The sequence below is a fragment of the Melitaea cinxia genome, chromosome 9 (genome assembly GCF_905220565.1).
Source record: "Melitaea cinxia chromosome 9, ilMelCinx1.1, whole genome shotgun sequence".
NCBI classification, from domain to species: domain Eukaryota; kingdom Metazoa; phylum Arthropoda; class Insecta; order Lepidoptera; family Nymphalidae; genus Melitaea; species Melitaea cinxia.
Window position 1 is genome coordinate 10,166,251 of NC_059402.1, and position 21,888 is coordinate 10,188,138.

Here is a 21,888-nt window from a genome sequence, read left to right on the forward strand (position 1 = left end):
ATCGAAACTTCACTGAAGAACGTCACGTCAGAAACTTATAATAATTAAAAAAAAAGTTGACCATATACGCGGTCTAAGCGAACGACAGATAAGGAAACGAGCGAGTCAGCCAGAGCCCGTAAGTGTTCGTGAGTGTTCGGAGTGTGTTCGGAGTGTGCGAGTGTGCGCGGAGTGAGTGTGCGTGTGTCGCTAGCGCGCTCACGGCACGAGGTCGGGCAGGCGCCCGCGGCCCTAGGGGCGCCCGCCGCCCTCCGCGCTCACCACCTGCGACACCACCGAAGCGTTAGTCTACACATACGCCGCCGCTACGGGGTCGTCCACTAATCAAATGAGCTTCGAAAGGTGGGGTTCAGAAAAAAAACACTAAATATATCACAGGGGTAATGAGATATCACGCGTATTTATTTTTCGTTGAACGCGCGATTCTTAACTATAAAACCAACCAACAAACACCCTGCAACCTTGATGTCTGTCTAGAGATCACGATGACTAATTTTGTAAAATTTAATTGATTATATATAGTATTTAAAAATAATATTCTCAATATTTCAATATTCTTTGCACAAATAAATACACGTGATATTGGTCTAAATCCACACCACATATCCAACCCAAATCCACCAAGAGGCCAAGGGGGGTAGGGGGTTGAAAATTGCTAAAAACCTCACGTGATTGATGAACGACCAACTAAACGGAACTGAAGGGATTTTTTTAACTAAATACTTTTATTATTAACTTTATATCAATTGTATACACCTACAAATTAAATGAAAACGAGCAAAAAAAAATCGCAGAATATAATAACGTTCCGTAGCTATAGTCTAAGTTTGCGTATACATAAAATCCCTTCCATTCCGTTTCGTGGCAAATTAAATGAGCTTTGAGACGACACAATACCCAGCTGCTTAGAACAAATGTTAAGAGCCATTTCACAAAAATCGGTAACAATCCGCGAAATTGTAATATTTTGACGTCGTTAATCTCAGTGTTGGATGCAATAATGTAATTTATATTCTTGAAATATAATAGAGCAACCTTTGTTGTAGTCCATAGTCAGATCAGAATTTTGATTTATATTATGTGTATAAAATTATTAACCTTTTCATCAGCCTCCTCCCTGGGTAAACGGTCGCAATGTATACTTTGAAGTCCTACTTTTCAATAACCTCTACGTTGAAACCATTTTAAAAAAATATCATAATATGTGGAATATAATTTTGTTGTCCACTATCATAGATTTTTATTCCATTTGTATCTCTATTAAACGATAAAAAAAATTTAAAGTTACGAATATTTTCCAAATAAGTACAATTTTAAAAGCGATATTTCTCTTAGAAAACTAAGAAATTTTAACGAACTATCTTCATCAAAGTAAACTTACATCATTAAGGAATACAAAAAAAAATAATTAAAAGATGTAATTATTTTTAATACATTTTATATTAAATAATAAAAAGATAGTATATATTGCCACGCATCAAGCCCGGTAAATCAGTCGAGCGCTAGCGCTCTTAGAGGTAAGGTCCACGCCAAATTCTGCGCAGCCGTCTCTTTCGCTCACACGCGCCAAGCGCCTGTTGTTATAGCGGATAAAACGCATTTGATACTTTCATAATAAAATATAAATAAAATAAACATATTACGAAAATGACTGTAAAATAATATAATGAAAATTTCTGTAAACAAATGTATAATTTAATTTTCTTTTCTCACACTATCAATACAAATAGGCATTTCAATCTGTTTGTCTTGTTATTTGTTAATTAATATGTTTGTCGGTGTCGATGTCATTAAATGCTTTTTTATTCATATCGTAAATATTAGATTCATTCGTAAACTGAAAAAACTAAATCAATTTAAAAAAATTGTTTCATAAAATTGATTTTTTTAATTTTATTTTAAATTTATTGACTGTTGTTATATAACATACTTGAAATTTTTAACAAATTAATTATGTAAAAAACATTTTATACCATAGTTATAATTTTTATTATACATCAGAAAATGATCACGATGGTCTTTTGGTTGTCACACTATACGTACTAGCACAAAGATCGCGCGGCTCGTACGACTCGCGCGATGCGACCAAATTTACCTAAACTTGCAGAGCGTAAAATTGTGAAATGGCTCTTAAGATAGTACATATAAACAAATCGAAAACGGATCATACCATCAACATAGGAGTACATTTGCATTGTACTTACAATGCACAGTGTTAGCATCTTAGGGGCTTACCACCATTAAACAAACACAAACAAAGAGATGAGGTAATGACGATCCATATTTGATATAACGTTTTTAGCTAGCAATATTTTAACAAATTAATAATTTCATTCATCAAAGTTCATCATTAAAATCTTTGTCCTATGTCAAAAAAGCCATTTGTTTACGTAACTAACCATTTCCTTCACATAAAATTAAATACAAGAACCGGTCGTAAGTAATTTTAATCTCATATTTAGCTTTATGACTCTTGAAACAATCATTAAAAACCTTCGACATTAGGAACATTGAGAAAAAAAATAGACAAATAACAATTTATTTCCTCAAAATAGTAATATTATTTAAATCACTAACTAAAAAACCGTCATATAGTTAAGTATTCGAGTAACTTTTAGCATAAGACGTTCACAAATATTGCAGACGAGTTCATATTCTGATAATTGAGGAAACCATTTGTAATTATTTGAAACCATATAATATAAAATACCTTTGATCTTCTCGTTACAGTTTTAGTTCCAATGTCATTAATCAACGTATATGATGACGATATTTTTGTCCAGCATGATGATAAAAAACTGATACAATACAAACTTAATTAAGAGCCATTTCACAATTTTTCGCTCTGCAAGTTTAGGTAAATTTGGTCGCGATTATTTTTTTTTTTTTGTGTTCCTAAATGATGTAAGTTTACTTTGGTAGAGATAGTTCCTAAAAATTCCTTTGTTTTCTGAGAAAAATATCGCTTTTAAAATTGTACTTATTTGGAAAATATTTGTAGCTTTAAAATTTTATTACGGATTAACGGAGATACAAACGGAAAAAAAATCTGTATTATGTATCACCAAAAACATATTCCACATATTACCATATTTAACCATATTCATACAGTTTTAAAATAGAGGTTATTAAAAAATAGAACTTCAAAGTATACATTTTGACCGTTTGTTTACCCAGGGAGGCGGCTGATGAAAAGGTTAATAATTTTGTACATACAATATAAATCAAAATTCTGATTCATTATTTTAGTACAACAAAGGTTGCTCTATTATATTTCAAAAATATAACTTACATTATTGCATCCAATACTGAGATTAACGACGTCAAAATATTACAATTTCGCAGATTGTTACCGATTTTTGTGAACTGGCTCTTAATTCTGCGCTCGTCTAAATATTATAATGAAACATAATATGATAAAAGTAGGCTACCGCTATAGCAGGACGTCACAAATACACCAGAAAGCATTATTCAGTGTATAATATGTACTGTTTTAATTTTCTTTATTATTTCAACTCCACTAGTGTTTGCCTAATCAATTTTTTATAATTTTATTTTGAATAGATCGAAGAATTGATTGTTTAAAATTGTCGCTATTGCTATAAAAATGTATACGTTTCAAAAATTGCCCTTGTCATTGTCAAGAAGGGCTGTATTAGCTGCACCGAGTAGGTACTCACTTTCCGCTCCTTGTAGTAGAGCTCCTCGCTCTCCTTGTCGCAGAGCAGCAGCACGACGGCGCCGAACAGGAAGATGGCGGCGCCCCAGCCCACGCCGTACGCCCAGCCGAACTCCCACACCGACCTGTTACCTGCAAACAACACATCTTAACTGCCAGATTTTAACATATCGATGGCTCCTAAGTATACTGAGTCAACTCTACTTTTAATAACTTTATTATTTTGTTACATAGGTAGATAGGTAATGAAGTAAATATTATTAATATCTTAAAAAATTAAATTATCAAAAGTTGTTAGTTGACTCAGTATACTTAGGAGCCATCGATATAAGCCACTGGTTAAATGTATTGGTTAAATAAATGTAAATATATTTGTTAAGCTATTATCAATTAGAATATTTACTAATATTACAAATAAACACATTGAAAAAAAAGAGAATATTTTTATTTTAATAAAAATAGAAACATATTTTATGTACTAGATAAGAAATAATCTCTCCTTCGATATTGTAAATAAAGATAAATAAAAAGGAACGCATTGTTTATAGAGCAACTAATACTTAGCCGAATTTATATAGCTTATCATGACTTAATCACTTACCCAGATTTAATTCAGCGGCGAAGCAAACTGGATATATGACGAGCGCTATTAGAATGCACATCACTGTAAAATAAAAGAAACAAATTAAGCTACTGATAAATGTACACTAATGATTTCATTCCAGCCTCCACCATAATACTTCATACTTATGTAACTTTTAAGGGAGCTTTGAAGGGAACTTGAACTATAAGTATTTATTTATATTAAAAGCTTCAAGTAACAAAAAAGGAACAATTAGTTTCTAGGTGCAGTTTGAAAGGTATTTTTAGGTATGATATCTTATTCTCCAGCTAGGTAGCTGAGCTGTCTGTATTAAGGACAAGCTATTATCCTCCCTATAATTCTACAATTATTATTTTTCATTAGTAATTAATGTTCTTTTTTAGAACTGTCTTTCGCATAACTATATCCAACTATTTAATTTACATCTATAAAAATACTAAATCGAGAAAACATTTTATATTCTAAAAGCGGTTCGATAATATTATTACTGAATGTTTTTGTATTAAAGATACATAGGCAGGTAGAGAATCATCTTCAAATGAAATCCAGAAGTCCTTAAGAACGTCTAATAATGTTAGATTTATATATTTGTTAAATTGTTTTGTGCTATAAATGTAAAAAATATACAGTCCTATAGTTTTGTTACCTACTTATATTTACTCTTCATATAAATAACAGTCCAAAATCGTACAAAAGGAGTGTTTTTCTATTGTCCAGTATTATATTACTCGCTCTGCTCAGCCTAGCGTGCAAACCGCGTCACGGTGGCGTTCTGTTGTATATTTATGTCGTCGCTTTACATTATACTATTTTTTTAGGTTAAAAAAGGCTTTTTAATTCAATATATAAAATTAAAGTTATATTATTATGTTTTGTTGCATTTTAAACATATATAATTACTTTAATAGTTTATGACCTATTCTCATATTATAGGTATTAAATATACACGATCTTTTTTGTAAAAATCGATTGAGCTGTTCGAATTTATTTTCAATCAACTCGTGATAAGGCAAGTGATTGATCACTATATTATAAGGAGTCATATGTTTTCGAATGCACAAATTGTATTAACTTTACCTATTTTATTTCTTACTAGCTGTGCCCGCGACTTCGTCCGCGTGGAATTTAACAAAAAAGTTATTGTTCAGTTCGTTATTGTCATTTTAGTATATGTACCGTGTATAAATCCATATGCATTTAGTAAAAAGCGGTTAATTTAATATTACAAAAAGACACTCTAATTTTATTTATTTATATAGATGCATAGATTTACAGTAAAAAGACAAAACAATGACGTAAAAAATAATATTCTATACTGAAATATTTTGATAATAAGTGTTAATATAACGTAACATTCACACAAACCATACATACATTCTTAACAGGTTTATATAATTAACAATGTAATATTTACTGCGCAAGATCATTGTAATTAAATATGCATTTTCTCGTTTTATTGCTACTAGAAACTAGTCAACTAACACAGTTTCAAGCCAATTTACCTAAATTGCCTAACTCCTGCCTTAACTTTCTAAAGTCTCTACAAAATATCACCAAACATAACAATATATAAATTTTAGAGCGAAAAGATAATTTAAAGCCGATTTGAATGTAGTCATTTTTAGTTTTGATAATAAATAAATAAATAAAATTATAAATAAAAATAAATTAATAAATAAAATTGACTTACGCGCAAGCGACATGGCGAGCACCGCGAACCGGTAGTAGCGGAACTTGGTGCGGTGGTCGGCGGAGCGCAGGCCGAGTCCCGTCAGCAGCGCGCCGCACACGTCCGCCGCCAGCGTGGCCACGCACAGCCCCGCCGCCGCCCTGCGCACACCGACTTGTTAACTACCCATGGTAGTCGAGGTTACCCAATGGGTAGAGCACGAGTATAAACAAACATTACAATGGAACGGGCTATGCTTGGGGTATCTCTTAAAGATAGGATTAGAAATGAGACTACCCACGAGAGAACGAAAGTTACCGACATAGCCCACAGAATTAGCATGTTGAAGTGGCAGCGGCCTGGTCATCTGTATCGCAGGACCGATGGCCGCTGGAGCAGACGTGTCCTGAAATGGAGACCGCGAGTTGGCAAATGCAGTGTGAGTCGTTCATCGGCCCGCTGGACCGACGATCTACGCAAGGTTTCCAGTGGAGCCTGGATGAAGATTTCGGAAAACCGTGATGTCTGGCACGAACTTGGAATGCCTATGTCCAGCAGAGGACTGCGATTGGCTGCACTGACTGACTGACAGCAGAATACATACTGCTCAAGATCTTGAGCAGCCAATCTGGAGAAATACCTCAACCTTACAGAAGATCACAGCTAAACAATACTGCTCTGAAATAATGTTATATTCCTGTGGAGAGTGAGGTAACCAGAACTCCTGGGGAGGCTCAGTAGTTAGGCCTGCAACACGCTTGCGATGCTTCTGGTGTTGCAGGCGTCTATAGTTACGGTCACCGCTTACCAACCGGTGGGCCGTTTGCATGTTTACCAACCTAGTCGTATCAAAATGCCTATTGGTACATACAATGTTGTATTACGAAAGATAGACATTAATAGAATATAGATTCTTAGACATTTACATCCTTTAACCCGCAATAAAGGAGACTGGGGGATAATTCAATCCTTCTCCTTGATAAGAGGCTTTTGCTCAGCAGTGGGATGCACAGGGATAAATGTAACTCAAATGTTTGTCGTCGCATTGCTTTATTCTACACTATCTATCATCAAAGGTGATAAGACTGATAGATTGTAAGTGCAAGATATATACTGAAATGCAATTCAAACACGAACGTTATAAAGTAATATTTAAAAAGATTAACAAATCCATATATTTGAGCATAATATTAGTATACTTTTGATACATTTCATTACTTGCATGAACTTGTATACAATTATTCGAGGTTTATTATGAGTAAATAACGTTATGTTTGATCGACTTTAAATTGTAGAACATAAAATTTGGTTTAATGCCAATAAGAAATCTATTTTCTAAAATAGAAGATGTTGAAATGTTTACTTGTATCTATTGTTTAGTATACATTGAAGAATTTGTAGTATTATGTTATACAATTTTAATGATAAAAAATAAGATTTTACAAAAAAAATCGCTGTCTGTAAAGTTGGTTTACGGACGATAGTTTAACGTGACAACGTCATAACAAAACATCTCCTCGGACGTATAGGCCAATCGATTGGAAGAGATATATCTTGTTTTTTTGGAAGAGTCCTAATTGGTAAACAAACCGCTGTCAATCGTAATTCACGTTTTTTCCGCATTTATCACTCACTTTCACAACATATTAGCTTACGGACATTTGTAAAACTCCATTTACTATTTATTTCACTAAAAACAAATATCAATTTATCATTTTAAACACATAAAAACTACAAAATACGAATTCCGAGAGTACAGATAACTAATATTTTCGAATATGACATTTCAATATCTTTTTTTATAAGGCAAATAGGGATGTGGTCATAATATTTTTAGAAGCGAATGAGTATAAGTGAATGAACAGCAAAATAGGCCATGTTCTTTAACTATATTTTAAAATTTCACGAATTATAACTTGTTGAATAATATTACAGTAAAGCGATTTGTTATTTATTTGTATTTTGTTATTAATTGTTTTTTTTTTCTTCTTTTTTTATGTTGAGCGCACAAAAAAAATGCTTACAAAATATTGCAAATGTCAATCATTTATGGTAAAGTGTTCATTGTAAAGGTTTTATTTTATATTATGAATATTTCTGAACATCAATTTCATCCTGAACATTTTTAATGCTATCCCATATAATATTAAAGTATACCACATAGCAACGGCATAAACGTTTACTGTAGTTCACAGGAAAAAATTTTAAGACTTTAGGATGAGACTTAAGATTACCCAATGAGAGCTTCGTGGAGTACAATGTTATTAGTCCTTTTTTTAGATGTTAGAGAGAGTGTGCCGCCGGCGCAAGGTTTTTTATTCATAGTAAATACAAACAATGTGATATTAATAGGGTCGACTTTTTTTAGACACAGGCGGCCCCTTTATTTTGTTGTAAAATTTATTTTTGGCTTTTTTTTTACCGACCATATCACATAAACGAAATATATAGGGGACTGTCCACTTTGTATGGGGGTTTCGGCCCCGAGTGGACAGTCACTGAGAATAATAATTATATATTAAGTTAGTAGTACTAACAAATATGAATTAGAAAAATGATATAGTTTTGTATCCAGGTGTTTCATTTTTTGTTTTTTTGTGGATAATTACAAGAAGGTTTCTGAAATAAAAAATCATTGTTTTGTTATTTTTGTTTTACTAATCGGATTCGTACGTTAACAGAATGTTATCTAAAAACTAGGCAGGTAGATTTATAAAATCTTGAAACCTTTTTCAGCCCAAAAACCAAATAATTTCATGACATGGCCACAACAACCTACTGTCCGTCGACCAACCATGCAGTTGCAATAATATTTTTTTATGGCTTCTCTGCCTGACCTTTATTGTTTACATATAAAATAAATACAAAATATATTTTCCTACTTATGAATATGCCTACTGTGTATTTTACGTCGCAGTAGTGATGAATTCTCGGTTGACGGAAAACCTTACAGTAGGTTGCTATATCACCATGAAAGCAACATCGAAGTCAAATGAATGTATGAAGCAAAAGTCTGTAGTTTAGGGTTGCCATAATAAATAATATTTTCAATAAACAAATAAATCGATTTAATCGATAATCGAATTTAATATAATTAATTGCTTGCTTTTTATTTAGTCAATAACAATGTTTCTAAAATAGTTTATTTTTCACCAAAGTTAAATGTTTTTTTACTAAATACACTTTTATAGACTTTTTTTAGACTTTTTTCTTATTAATTCGATTTAACAATACTTTTAATCGATTTTAACAAATAATTGATTTAAAAATATTTTTAAATCGATTGTTCGTTAATAATAATTGTTTGTTTAAGACTGGCAACGTGTTGTAATCAAATCACCAACCGAAAATAAACTAAATAAATAAATTAATGAATTAAAATACTTATTAAATAAACTTTTCATCAGTTTATATTGATAAAACTGCAATTCACGAATAAACATGATTTAATTTATGAAAATTATTGGTATATTTGTTTTTTTGTATGAATTCTGTTCACCTTGGGCCAAAATGGACCTTTGTTGCCTTTTATGCTCGATGCTCGATTAATATTTTTTTTCGTAATTCTGTACCTCTACTAATTCTTAGCAAAAATATTCAATATATTATTAGGTTTTGAAATATTTTTAGCAATATGGTATCATTAAATATTTCGATGTAAAATTAATTTTACTTTGTCCATGGCTTATTGATATTGTTCATTCATTTGCTCTTTGTGTCACTTCACTAAGCTACACTATACTCTAATTGTCTGTGGTCATAAGTACGCCATATTTGTTTACCAATTAGGACAATTCCAAAAAAACAGACCTTAAAAGCTCTTCCAAACGCAACGCTAGAATAAGCGTAACGCTACAATGAGTCATCCTTATTCGTGCATGCCGCCGGCCTTCGTTGATTTATTAGACGTTGTCACGTCAAAAATAAGTTCCTACTTTATGTTTAGGAATCATCAAGTTATTTATCGTAAATCATAAAATTGTGAGAGTCAATAAAGTCAATCAAGTTATTCAATTAATAAACAATAAACACGGTCACTTATTGTTAGACAAAGTTTACAAGATTACAATTCGTTGGTTTGAAGTATACTTCGAAACATTAATATTTACAATACTATGACATGTACCACTGTAAGGGCCTGTTTCATCAGTTGTGGATGACGCTATTTTACGGATGACGATACAAATATTCTTTAACAGCGAGAGGAAGTATAGACCATGAAGACATATTTCTAAACAAATTCATATTTTCATATTTCTAAACTACAACTTTAATATTAATATATGCGAATAGAAATGCTGAATAATACTGCTTTCAAGTAGTGTTGTGTTCCTGTTGGTGAGTAGGGTGACCAGAGCTCCTGGGGGGAATAGGGGTTTGGGTCGGAAATGCGCTTGCGATGCTTCTAGTGTTGCAGACGTCTATAATCTACGGTAATCGCTTACGATCAGGTGAGCCGTAAACTTGTTTGCCAACCATTGTATAAAAAAAAACGAATTATCTCATAAATATTGTAGAATTCGATAGTAATAAAGAATAATGAACCAAAACTTGTTACTGTCGGATACCGTCATCCATCAAAAAAGTTACGTTATCCACAATTGGTGAAACAGCCCTTAAGGCACACAAGGACGCGTAAAAACTATTTCAAGAGTATAGTTTCTTAGTGATATAGCTTCGTAATAGCATATATAAGTATACACAATGTGTTAATATAACTAACAACAAAATATGGCAAATAAGACTTGTGCCCCCACGAACTTTTAAACTACGAAAAACAGAAGTGATTCATTATTTTTCGACATTATTCACAAATTTTCGAAACTCATGTAAGGTCACGTAAACACGCCGCAACTAAAGAGCCTACGTACTTGCTTCTAAGTGTTAGTATATCAAAAGTCAGCATGTAAACGAACATTAAATTTATCAAATGTGAAATTGGAGCGCATCAGTTATATGCCGGTATCTAATTAAATGCGGAGTCATTTAACGGAATTTGGTGAAAGTTTTAAAATCGAATTACATAGGTAATTTTTTGCGTGCCTTAATATCAGATACTCGTAAGCATTTCGTAGTTTTATTTTAAAAAAAGTGTATTTCATTGTAATGGTTTCATTATAGCCTTTTCTAATCCTTACTAACCAATAAAAACCTAAGAATTTCCTGTTTTCGTGACAATTTCGATATAAAAAACATATTAGTTATTCTAGATTTTTAAGGTAAAGTTTTTACACGTCAAACATTACTGTATTCTTATAGTTTATATGATATTAGTATGAGTAGACTCACTTAATATATGGCGCGGGCCTGGCAGCGTAGCAGCCGGGTTGTGCTGTAATGTCGAAAGGTAGCGGTGTGGGAGCTTCCGGGTCTATGCAGTGCATGAATAAACCCTGTCTCCAGCCCGCCGCCATCAGCCAGTCGGCCGACGCCAGGCCTAGCACCATTAGTATGACCACGAGAAGGCCACATATCAGTGCAATCACCTGAAATATCCGTCAACTTTTGTTAAATACCCGTGCGAAGCCTAGGCCGCTAGTAATAAATAAAAACAAAAACGAACTCATTTGAAGGGCTATTGCTTGCTTAGCTAGATATATTTTCACTTGATATAAATAAATGTTAAATATTATTTATAAAATATTTAACAGTTAATGATGACTTTTTTTTTCAATTAATACAAGAATTAAAACAAAATTTTTGTTAAATTATCCTTGATTAATTTACCATGAACTTTCATCTAAGATTAGAACCCAAAAAGTACACATATATCTAATGCCAACTTTAAAGTCATAACATCTTAAGTAAAAAATACAACACGATTGTCACATAACCAAAGTTAATATTTTGTAAAAAAATGTTATTCTAAGCAGAACCAGCAGCATGTTTTATTTTTTTAATTACTAATTTATTTAAATAATCCTCAATTTATATGAATAAGAAATAATGAGGATGGTTAAAAAATCATATAAAATTTATTCTATAGACGATACAAAACATGTCATCAAAAAAAAATTCCTAGAATAAACAAAAGCAAAACGTTTTCCACTCCGTCGGGGTTGTCTCCTTCGTCATCCATCAAGCACGCGTCTCGCAATAAGTAAAAGTGGAACTAGAAATTATAACAGATTGTACGATGAGGCTACACAAAAGCGAGGGTAAGAAAAATGTGAAAGTGAGAGGTAAGTCGCATGGGAGTCTCGAGGAGAGGCGGGGGCGTATGATGTGCATCGATCGGAGGCGAGGGCTGCGCGCTCGGACTTGACTGCTATCAGCTGTTAGGGAATGTCGAACGTCTCAAGTCGATTCTGATATAAACATTCGCTATACCCTACAACTTTCCATCATAACACACACCCCTCCGTACAATTGTTGTTTCGTCGTACCTATGATTCAAAACTATAAAGCTTTGGTCTTAGAATAAACAAATATTTATTGTATCAAATTGATTACGTACATTGACGTAATTAAATTAATAAAACTTTAAAACATTAGCAATTATTTTCAGTTGATAATATAAAATCAGTGGCTTACAATTTCATAACATTACCGATCCATCAATCAAACAAATTGACATTATTTCATGCACAGGATGTATCAAGAGGGATTTAATTTATTAAACAGCAAGACGGCTTTGATTTGGGGCTTTATATCGGGCGTGTTTTAGGGTCACGTAATGCGTCACAAAGCATTTCACGGCTTTATTAAACGGAGTATGTACGTAACACGTGTTTGCTTTAAGTCCTTTTTATTGACCATGTCTTTACAACAGCTCAGTTGGACGTAATTTCAAGTTTACTTTATTAATTCGATATGTCAAAATATAAACTTTGGTGAATAAAATATATAATCATTTTTATTGTTATATTCCATTTTCCGCACATTTTCTCATATAATTACTATGCGGAAAATTACTCACAGAGTTAACCAACACTACCCAATGACTCAGTCACTATTTGTATTTTTATAAGGCAATTTCGAATTAGACCGACAATTAAATTCACAAAACTTTATTGTCCTCACCACTTTCAGGTAAAAAAGGTTATTTTTATTATAAATAAAAATTATTATTTGAATTAAATTATCAAATTCTAGGTAACGCGGAGTTAATACCTTCAATTTCTTTGTTTAGGAGCTATTTTATAGCTTCCTCTGTAAATTAAGCTAGAGGCAAAATAAATTAAATCTCTATTGCTTCGTACGTTTATCGTTTAGATCTGTAATTATAATACGACGTTTCCAAATCAAATATACTAGGTATTTATTGCGCACTAAATTCCATCCATCGATTCAGTTATTTTTTTTTTTTAAATAAGGGTTAAGATCACTTACTGAGTACACAAAATGCTAACAGATTCAGGCGTCACCTTAAAAAGGTTTTTAGCCGATATCGCTGAAAGTATGCACTTTAAGGAAAAAGTTATTGAGACCATTGTTGTAGAAAATAAAATTTCGCATCTTTTATTTCCTGTAAACTTTTTAGGAAAACTTGCCGTTTATTGTCCATTTAATGACCATTTTTTTATTATTAATCGGCCGATATATATCTAATATAAAAATTCTCGTGTCGCGGTGTTTGTAGTTAAACTCCTTCGAAGCGGCTTGACCGATTCTCATGGAATTTTATGTGCATATTGGGTAGGTATGAGAATCTACCAACATCTATTTTTCATTCCCCTAAATGTTAAGGGTAGTCCACCCCTATTTTTTGATAAGTTATTTATTTTTTATTTTATTATGATTTGGCGTTGAAAAATACATTAAACCCTAAATTTTCACCCTTCTACCACTAACCCCTATTTTTAAATAGCGTTTAGCGGCAAGACAACGTTTGATGAGTCAGCTAGTATATCCGGTAAATAATGGATAACTCCGCAGGTGCTTGTGGAGGGGCACAGGGCCAACCCAGAAAAAATAAAAAAATAAATCTATTTGCAACGGTCTAGGGTTTATTTAAAAAAAAAATAAGTACGAAATTCGATACCTTTGTTCAAACTTTTGGGCACTACGGCTGCAAATTCAATAATAACGAATTGATTTTCTCTGGGAATAACCGTGGATAATCGGCCTTGCTAACGCGTACTACAAAATATTTCTAGCCACAACTGTTTTTTTTTTTTAAATACTTAAAAATGAAAAATAGTATATTCGATTTTTTTATGATAAAGTTTGAGCACTTGTGGTATAAAAAAAAACGTAGGACCTAGGTGACCCATACTTTAAAAAACATGCCTACTTCATGAAGTTTCTTAATTGGTATTTTACTGAATTTTTATTATCGAATTACCGAGTTTTTGCTACCTATGTTTCTCTAGCCCTATTTTTCATATAACCAAAACAAATAATAAAATAAGAATTTTATTCCGAAAATCAGTGAAAGTGTATTTTAGGGTGGTTGGGGTGTTGTTAATAATTTAAACAACAATTTCAAATACGTAGTTTTATAATAAACGTTCTGAATCAGCGGGTCAACAACAGGCGATCGTGGTGAAATGCATACATGAATGGTGAATTACTCATTCTGTATTGCGATGTCGTCGACAGAAGAAGCTTTGTGTTAATTTCAAAACCAAAAAAAAAAAAACGAAGTTCTGAAATAATTCATTTTGAGTAATTTCTCAATTAAAAGTAACAAAAAGTACAAGTACCTACAACAAGCGTTGTGTGTCCACGGACTGGCGAAATATAATTTTGTTTTCTCACAAACAAAAAAAAAACGACTTAATTACATCGACAAGTAACACATCGTAGGTGGACGAAAAAACAGTCAAGTAAATAAGCAATTATTAGAAATAGCTCAAAAATGACTTGTTAGATCACAATCAAATTGGCCACACGACACACACCACCTTTCGATTAAAATAAAAACCATAGAAATCGGTCCACCCAGTCAAAACTTCTGAGACAACATACATAAAAAAGTACAATCGAATTGAGAACCTCCTCTCTTTTTTGGAAGTCGGTTAAAAATGGCGGTTCGCGGCTCGTAGTGCTGCCACACGCACGAGCGGAGGCGGGTTACGAGCAAAATTTCAAACTTGTCGGATCGCAAACGAATTTACTCGGCGGTTTTAAAGTACGCGTACCTACTTAGGGTGACACACTAGCGAAAAAGGTCGTCGAGCCACAAGTTCGCGAACTTACTCGCACGACTATCACCCCCTTAAGGTCCCATTTGAGATGAATTAGTAGTAGTCCCTTAAATAAAAATGGTATTTTCATATTATATTTGATTGTTGTTACAAAATATCATTCTTATTCAAGGTAAAATGCTCATGAATTACATCATCAATTATAAAATTTCGATGGTTAACTTTACCTTAAGTGACTCGCATAAGAAGATACAGAACTGACTTTCTCAAATTGCCAATAATGTAGATACATACATATGGTGAAATTGTTGTTTAAATATACATAAATCAAAATATAATGTAAACATCTGGTAAGTCATTGGGCTCCTCCTCCTGACTATAGCTACTTCTTCAAGAATATGTATACCTGAATTATAAACGATAAAGAGTTTGACCATGACCGCCAAAGCGGTAACGAATCGGAATACGAAAATTTATATATGTTCTATATTTTAGCGCAAATAATGTCCATCGCGTGTTTTGCCATTAGATACGGATGGAATGGAACTGTGAATTTACTTGACATAGTTCTTAATTCATATATCTTAGTGTGAACAATATACGAGTTTTACTTTTGTAACCTGTGCAATTTGGTTGGCTGGCATCTCGTCTTGTTCAGAGGCGAATTGCGGCGGCGGCGGCAACACGGGCGGCAGGGCGCGCGGGTGCGAGCGAAGCCCGCCCGGGCCGGCTCCCGCGCGCCCCTGCATGCGCACACGCGTAGAAAAACCGCGGTAACCACGACCAAGTGATTACACTTAACACATCGCTTGTCACGTCCCGAAATATACACAACTGCACACGCTTATCGAACTCACAGTGATCGAGACGATATTATATCAAATTAAGCTTTTTTTAGTTAGTTAGTTACCTATAGAATACAAAGCAATATGACATATAAACGTTTATGCTATAATGGCGTTTGTTAAAAATTAAAAAAAAAAACGACTCCAATTTACATCGCCAGGCATAAAATGAGAACATTCTCAACGTGTAACTCAAAAACCACCGGTCAGATTGTGCTTAAATTTAAAGGGAACTTCAAATTCTAAGTACGAGCTTTGATATAAAAAAAAAATATTAAAATCGGTACACCCAGTAAAAAATAATGAGACAAAAAAATGTTGGTTTGAGAACCTCCTCCTTTTTTTTGGAAGTCAGTTAAAAATCAAAATGATTTCGTAGCACAAGGTTGTTCGGTTTTTGAATTGATTTTATAAAGTTAATGTAATTACTGTATTATATTTACAATCTTTTGGGTGGAGGCCTGTACCCCCACTTAAAAATATTTGTAAAATTACAATCATTTTACAAAACAAAGCATGAATAAGATTTAAAATCGATGTTTACCGCTGCGAAATTATGAAACAATTCTAGAAATTTTTCAAAAGATGTCAGGAAACTTAGTAGGATGTGTTCTAATTTTACGATCTTCATGTAAAAATCTTACTGTTATTGTAATTTTACGGAACTGAATACTTTGAGAAGTAAAATACTTTGAGATTCACAAACATTGTTTGTAATTTGATTTACTACAAACTATTGTAAAATCACAAAACAAAGTTGTAATAGAAATTACAATTGAGTCATTGAAAATTATCTTTGTACTTATTAAATTTACTGCTGTGTAATATTCTTAAATATAGATTGAACGTATGTATAGTATAAATACAATACTAAAATTGCTAAACATCTTGGGTATATATATATTTGATTAGTAAAATTACAATACGTATTAGGAATTTTACGAAACTTACTTTTACTAAAAGTTTATTAAATTTCAACAAATATGTTGTAATTTTCTAATATTAAGTTAGGATAAATAGTATAGTAAATTTACAAAACTGAGTTTTAAAATTATTAACTCGTGGTGCGTCATTACTTCCAACACATTTTTTTGTAAAAATACAAAATAATTTTTAACAGTTACTAGCTGACCTGGCGACCTTCATATCGACTTATTTTTTTTCTCTTATATATAATAATTACATATATGCAACTAAAATATAGCCTTGAAAGATAGAGAAAGCTAGACTTGAAAGATATTTCAAGTTGGATCAAACTGCACAAGATGTGCGAATTTGATTAAAATCGGTTAAGTAATTTAGGATTCCATCGCGGACAAACAACGTGTCGCATCAGTCAGTCAGTCAGTTCAGTCTATTGCAGTCCACCGCTGGACAAAGGCCTCCCAAAGTTCACGCCAGACATCCCGGTTTTCCGCAATCCTCATCCAGCCTACAACGGCAATATTCTCTTTCGGATCGTCGAACCCGCGGGCCGGAGGACGTCCTACACTGCATTTACCAAGACGCGGTCTCCACTCAAGGACCACGTCTGCTCCAACGGTCATCGATCCTGCGACACAGATGGCCAGCCCACTGCCACTTAAACCTGCTAATTCTGTGGGCTATGTCGGTTGCTTTCGTTTTATCTCATTTCTAATCCTATCTTTGAGACAAACGTGATGCGTAATTTATGTATATTAAATTATAGCGCAATGTTGTATATAGTAAAATATCCTATATTCAAGTTTCAATAAATTAATTAATAAGGTAATCCAATCTCATTAAGTTGTAATACATCGGACTCCTAAAATTACGTCAGCGTGAGGATTAAAAACGTAAAGAATACTTGGTGCACTGTTGTTCGGTAATTATGAAAAAAGTATTGAATGAATGCAGCTCAATTTCATTAGAAATGAAATTTATGTAGAGATAATAATGTCTGATTGCATTCTAAAAACAAAATTCTACGCATTTATCGTTACCATTGTGATTCATAATTATATCGATTGCTAGCAGTGAATTAAGAGGCAACGTTAAGAGGTTCTCAATTCAATTGTATTTTTTAAATGTTAGTCACCTCAGAACTTTTGACTGGATGGACCGAATTCGATGATTTTTTGAGTTTGATGATTCGATGAGTTTTGATCTCATTTAAATTCAATTGAGATCTAACAAGTACTTTTAGAGTTATATCTAATAATGCATATTTACTTGACTATTTCCTTGTCGACCTACGTTGTATTATATAGCGCATAACTTTTCACTGGATATACCGATTTTAATGATTCTTGTTTTAATTCAACCAAAAATGCAATGAAAAATTGCAAGCTGGCCATTTGCTTGACACTTTTCCTTAAAATGTAGATGTAATGTAAACAATACATGATTACCTGTTTTAACCGACTTCGAAAAAGGAGGAGGTTATCAATTTTTTATATGTGCTACCTCTTAACTTTCTAACAAGGACCGATTTCGATGATTTTTTTTTAATCGAAAGTTGGTGTTTGTAATAATCATTTAATTTTAATCGAGTTCAGATAACTTCCTTTAGAGTAATCTTTGTATAACGAGTATTATACTTGACTATTTTATCGTCTACTTGCGTTGTATTACTTGACGATGTAATTGAAGTCGGTATATTTTCGTTCGCGTTAATTCTATTAGTTAGTTAATATAATAGTTAGTTAATTGAATTAAAAATCGTTTGTCGGCCCTCTCAGCATAAAGTGTTACAGTCTTACAAGTTGCACGAACCAAATATAAATAGACAATATTAAATTTGATATAGAAAACTCCTAAAAAATATCGCCTCTATTCTTATCATTAGTAACTGGACTATTGCTTTAATTTTGAAAAATGAAATTCGAAATAATTGTAAACAATCGTTGCTTTATCTCGATTATAATTAAAAACTAAGTTGTGATAGACTCTAATACTACTTCAGCATGACTATAATTATAAAAACTAATTAAAAAGAAATAATTAAAAGATTAACCACTTTTGAGACTGTGACACAATCAAAACCAATGCTATAACAAAAAAGTTAGTTTCATAAATCCGTGTTTCAATCATTTTATAAGTTATAATAAGCTTAAATGAAACTGTGAATTTATCGAATGAGTGTGTACCGTGTTCATGCTGTTAAAATAAACAAGAATACGAATTCTTAGTGTTTTATTAATTTTATTATCGTATTATACGAGTAGACGACTTGTGACGCGCTGACGTTAAATCCAATAATAGAAAGGGTAAATAACCCTAACATTAACAAACAATAAACTTAAACGTAACTACCTTACCTAACTATACTTTCTTTAAATATTCCTTGTTTAGCATATTGTAGCACAACTAAAATAAATGTTTGAATCTATTGATAAACACTTCGACGTGAGTCAAAAACAATACAAGCCGTGTGAATGATGCGTCACGAACTACTTTCGCACAAAAATAAACATCAAGAAAAACAAACGTCTCAGGATTAAAATTTTCATTTCATTGGTTTAGATTTGATTCTCTACTGATGATATTAATGAAAAGAGGACGTAGTTATGTACAATAAAGATCATTAATAACTGAGAAATATATTTCATTTTTATTTTATATAACAACTTACACATCGACATAAAATTAGTATTTATATACATTTACTCTAGATACCATAATTTTAAAATGTATGTCATGAGAATTAGTACAAGAAATTAGGCCAAACTATGACGTCCTTCCTAACAAACAGTGTATTAATTACGTATCTATATATTCACTATTAGGTAAGTATTATTTTAAAGCGTTTATAAAATACTAAAAACTGTTTTGGCAAATTCAGGGTAAAAATGAAATATAATAATAACATTTCACCCAATTTTTTTTGGTCAAACCTGCGAGTTTTGCGCATTGAGACGCGCCGACTTCGTGATCGTACAAAAAAATCAACTTTAACAAATAAAAATTTCGGACAATATTTTAACCACGTATTTTAATATAATCAAAATTAGAAGCGGCACAATAATATTTAAATTGTATTTGGAAACTAAATAGGGAACAGGGATACGTCCCAATAGGTAATTCTCGACATATATTGAGCAGCGGAACCGGGCGGTGCGACGCCTAACGCGAGACTGCCCTCCCGAAGTTCCGACGCCCTGCACCTCACATCTGCCACCCTTCCAAGCGCCAACAAAACGCGGATTACAGAGACACGTTTATTAGCCAAAATGCTACTTAAAGTTCGATCACTCTACCAAAACCGTGAACTTAGCTCGTAACTATAATACAGAAATAGCCTTTGGTGCAAAAAAACAAACTATAAATTTATAACATAAATAAAATAATATCAAGTCTCTTGAAGGGATCTTCTGTAATTTCACACCTGAGTTATTTGTAAAGGTGGACGTGGGGACTGTCGTTGTGATGAATTGCGAGATCGTTGGCAGCATAATTGTTTAAGCGTACGAAATTGACGGGAACACTCCGTTCTCGATGGAAGTCTAAACCATTTTCGCGTATTGTTAGCACCAAATGTTGCAAACATTCTATCTCCAGGTTTGGAAGTGTCATATACAATTTTGGGGCTATCGAGGTTCTCAGAATTCGGAGCAATTCGATATTTAGCCCCTGATATAACCTTCTTAATGCCGCCAACAGTACGATAGTTAGAATTTTCACTGTTTTGTTCCAGTGGTGTTTCCGTTTTCAATACAGAAAGGGGCATCGATAATGACGATGAAATTAAATTGTTCTCTCTTCGAAGAAAATTTCTAATTCGACTAATAACAGTTGGCGGTGTGTCCGTGTTCGTACCCACCGTGCAAAAGCGTGGTCCCACATCATAATCAATAGGCACAGTCGTAGAAACATATGGTTGAGAAGGAAGAGTCGAAGATAAATCTTCATTCTGCTGATAAGCCAGTTGTAATGTACTTATGCTCAAAATTGGTTCTGGAGGAGGCCATAACTCTCTTGTTGGTGGAACAGGGGATGGTCTCTCTCCCAACATTCTCCTAGCGAGTTCGGTCGGTTGCCATAAAGAACTAGCAGCTAAGTTTCCGTGCGTTTGCATCACGATTCAAGTGACCACTAACTGTGCAAAAGCATATAGGCTAATCCAATACTAGGTTTTTTGCACTTGTCGGTATTCACCGATAAAATGTACACCATCTAACATTCACTTTTATTGGATTATAGATTAATGTGACTAAACTCAAATAATTCTCTCTTTCTTCAGTTCATCACTTTATTTTTCCTGATCTGACATTTAGGCTTTTAGGTGTAAATTAATATTATAAACTCTTACTAAAACCACCAGTATTTATGCTTTCATATCCGATTTTTACATTATACTGTCTAATATAGTCTACTTTCTATAAATTCTTCTTCCATCCGAACTGTTTTGAAATGCCTGCATATATAACTCTGGTGCACTACTTGAGACGAATAAGTTCAATGTTACGATATAGTGTTTAAAAGAAATTCTAAATCCATAGCAGTTACTTAGCTCGGTATCGACTTTGATAATTTAAAATTACCTGGTGTAATTTTATAGGTCTATATTTTTCATTACACATAATAAAATATATAAAAAATTACTTTCTATGCACGCTTTTGTCAAAACCTTTTAACTGAAAACTATTAGTCAATAATTATATAAAATATTAAAATTTGGATAATTTTTAAAAAAGCCGTTACGAACAAGTTACGTTAAGTTTTTGAGAAATATTCATAAAATATCATACAGAATAAAGAATAATTTGATTTAAGTTTTTTTTCATTTACAATTATTATTATAACTGATTAACATAAACTTCTTAAATGAATAAAAAAAAATAATTCCTGCACACTAAATAGCAGACACTTGGATTTACTTCAGCATCAGGGAAACATGTCTAAATACTTTAATATTATATTCAAAAATTAAAATTAACATTGCAAAGAATAAATATCACGGTTATAAGTTTTCTTAGTGTTCTTAGATCCTTACATATGAAATTGGCGTTTTGTCGTAGGTACTGGCCACTTTGATC

At 32.7% G+C, this 21,888-nt stretch overlaps 1 protein-coding gene across 1 annotated transcript; it reads right to left on the minus strand.

The window, feature by feature from the left end:
• Positions 1 to 231: 231 nt before the first annotated feature.
• Positions 232 to 20,942, minus strand: LOC123656430. The gene is made up of 6 exons (XM_045592116.1): positions 20,238 to 20,942; positions 11,242 to 11,438; positions 5,974 to 6,113; positions 4,281 to 4,343; positions 3,681 to 3,811; positions 232 to 264 (listed from the first exon to the last, which is right to left on the minus strand). The coding sequence occupies exons 1-6, from the start codon at positions 20,925 to 20,927 to the stop codon at positions 232 to 234; spliced, it is 1,254 nt and encodes a 417-aa protein (XP_045448072.1). The 5' UTR covers positions 20,928 to 20,942.
• Between the last annotated feature and the right edge of the window lie 946 nt (positions 20,943 to 21,888).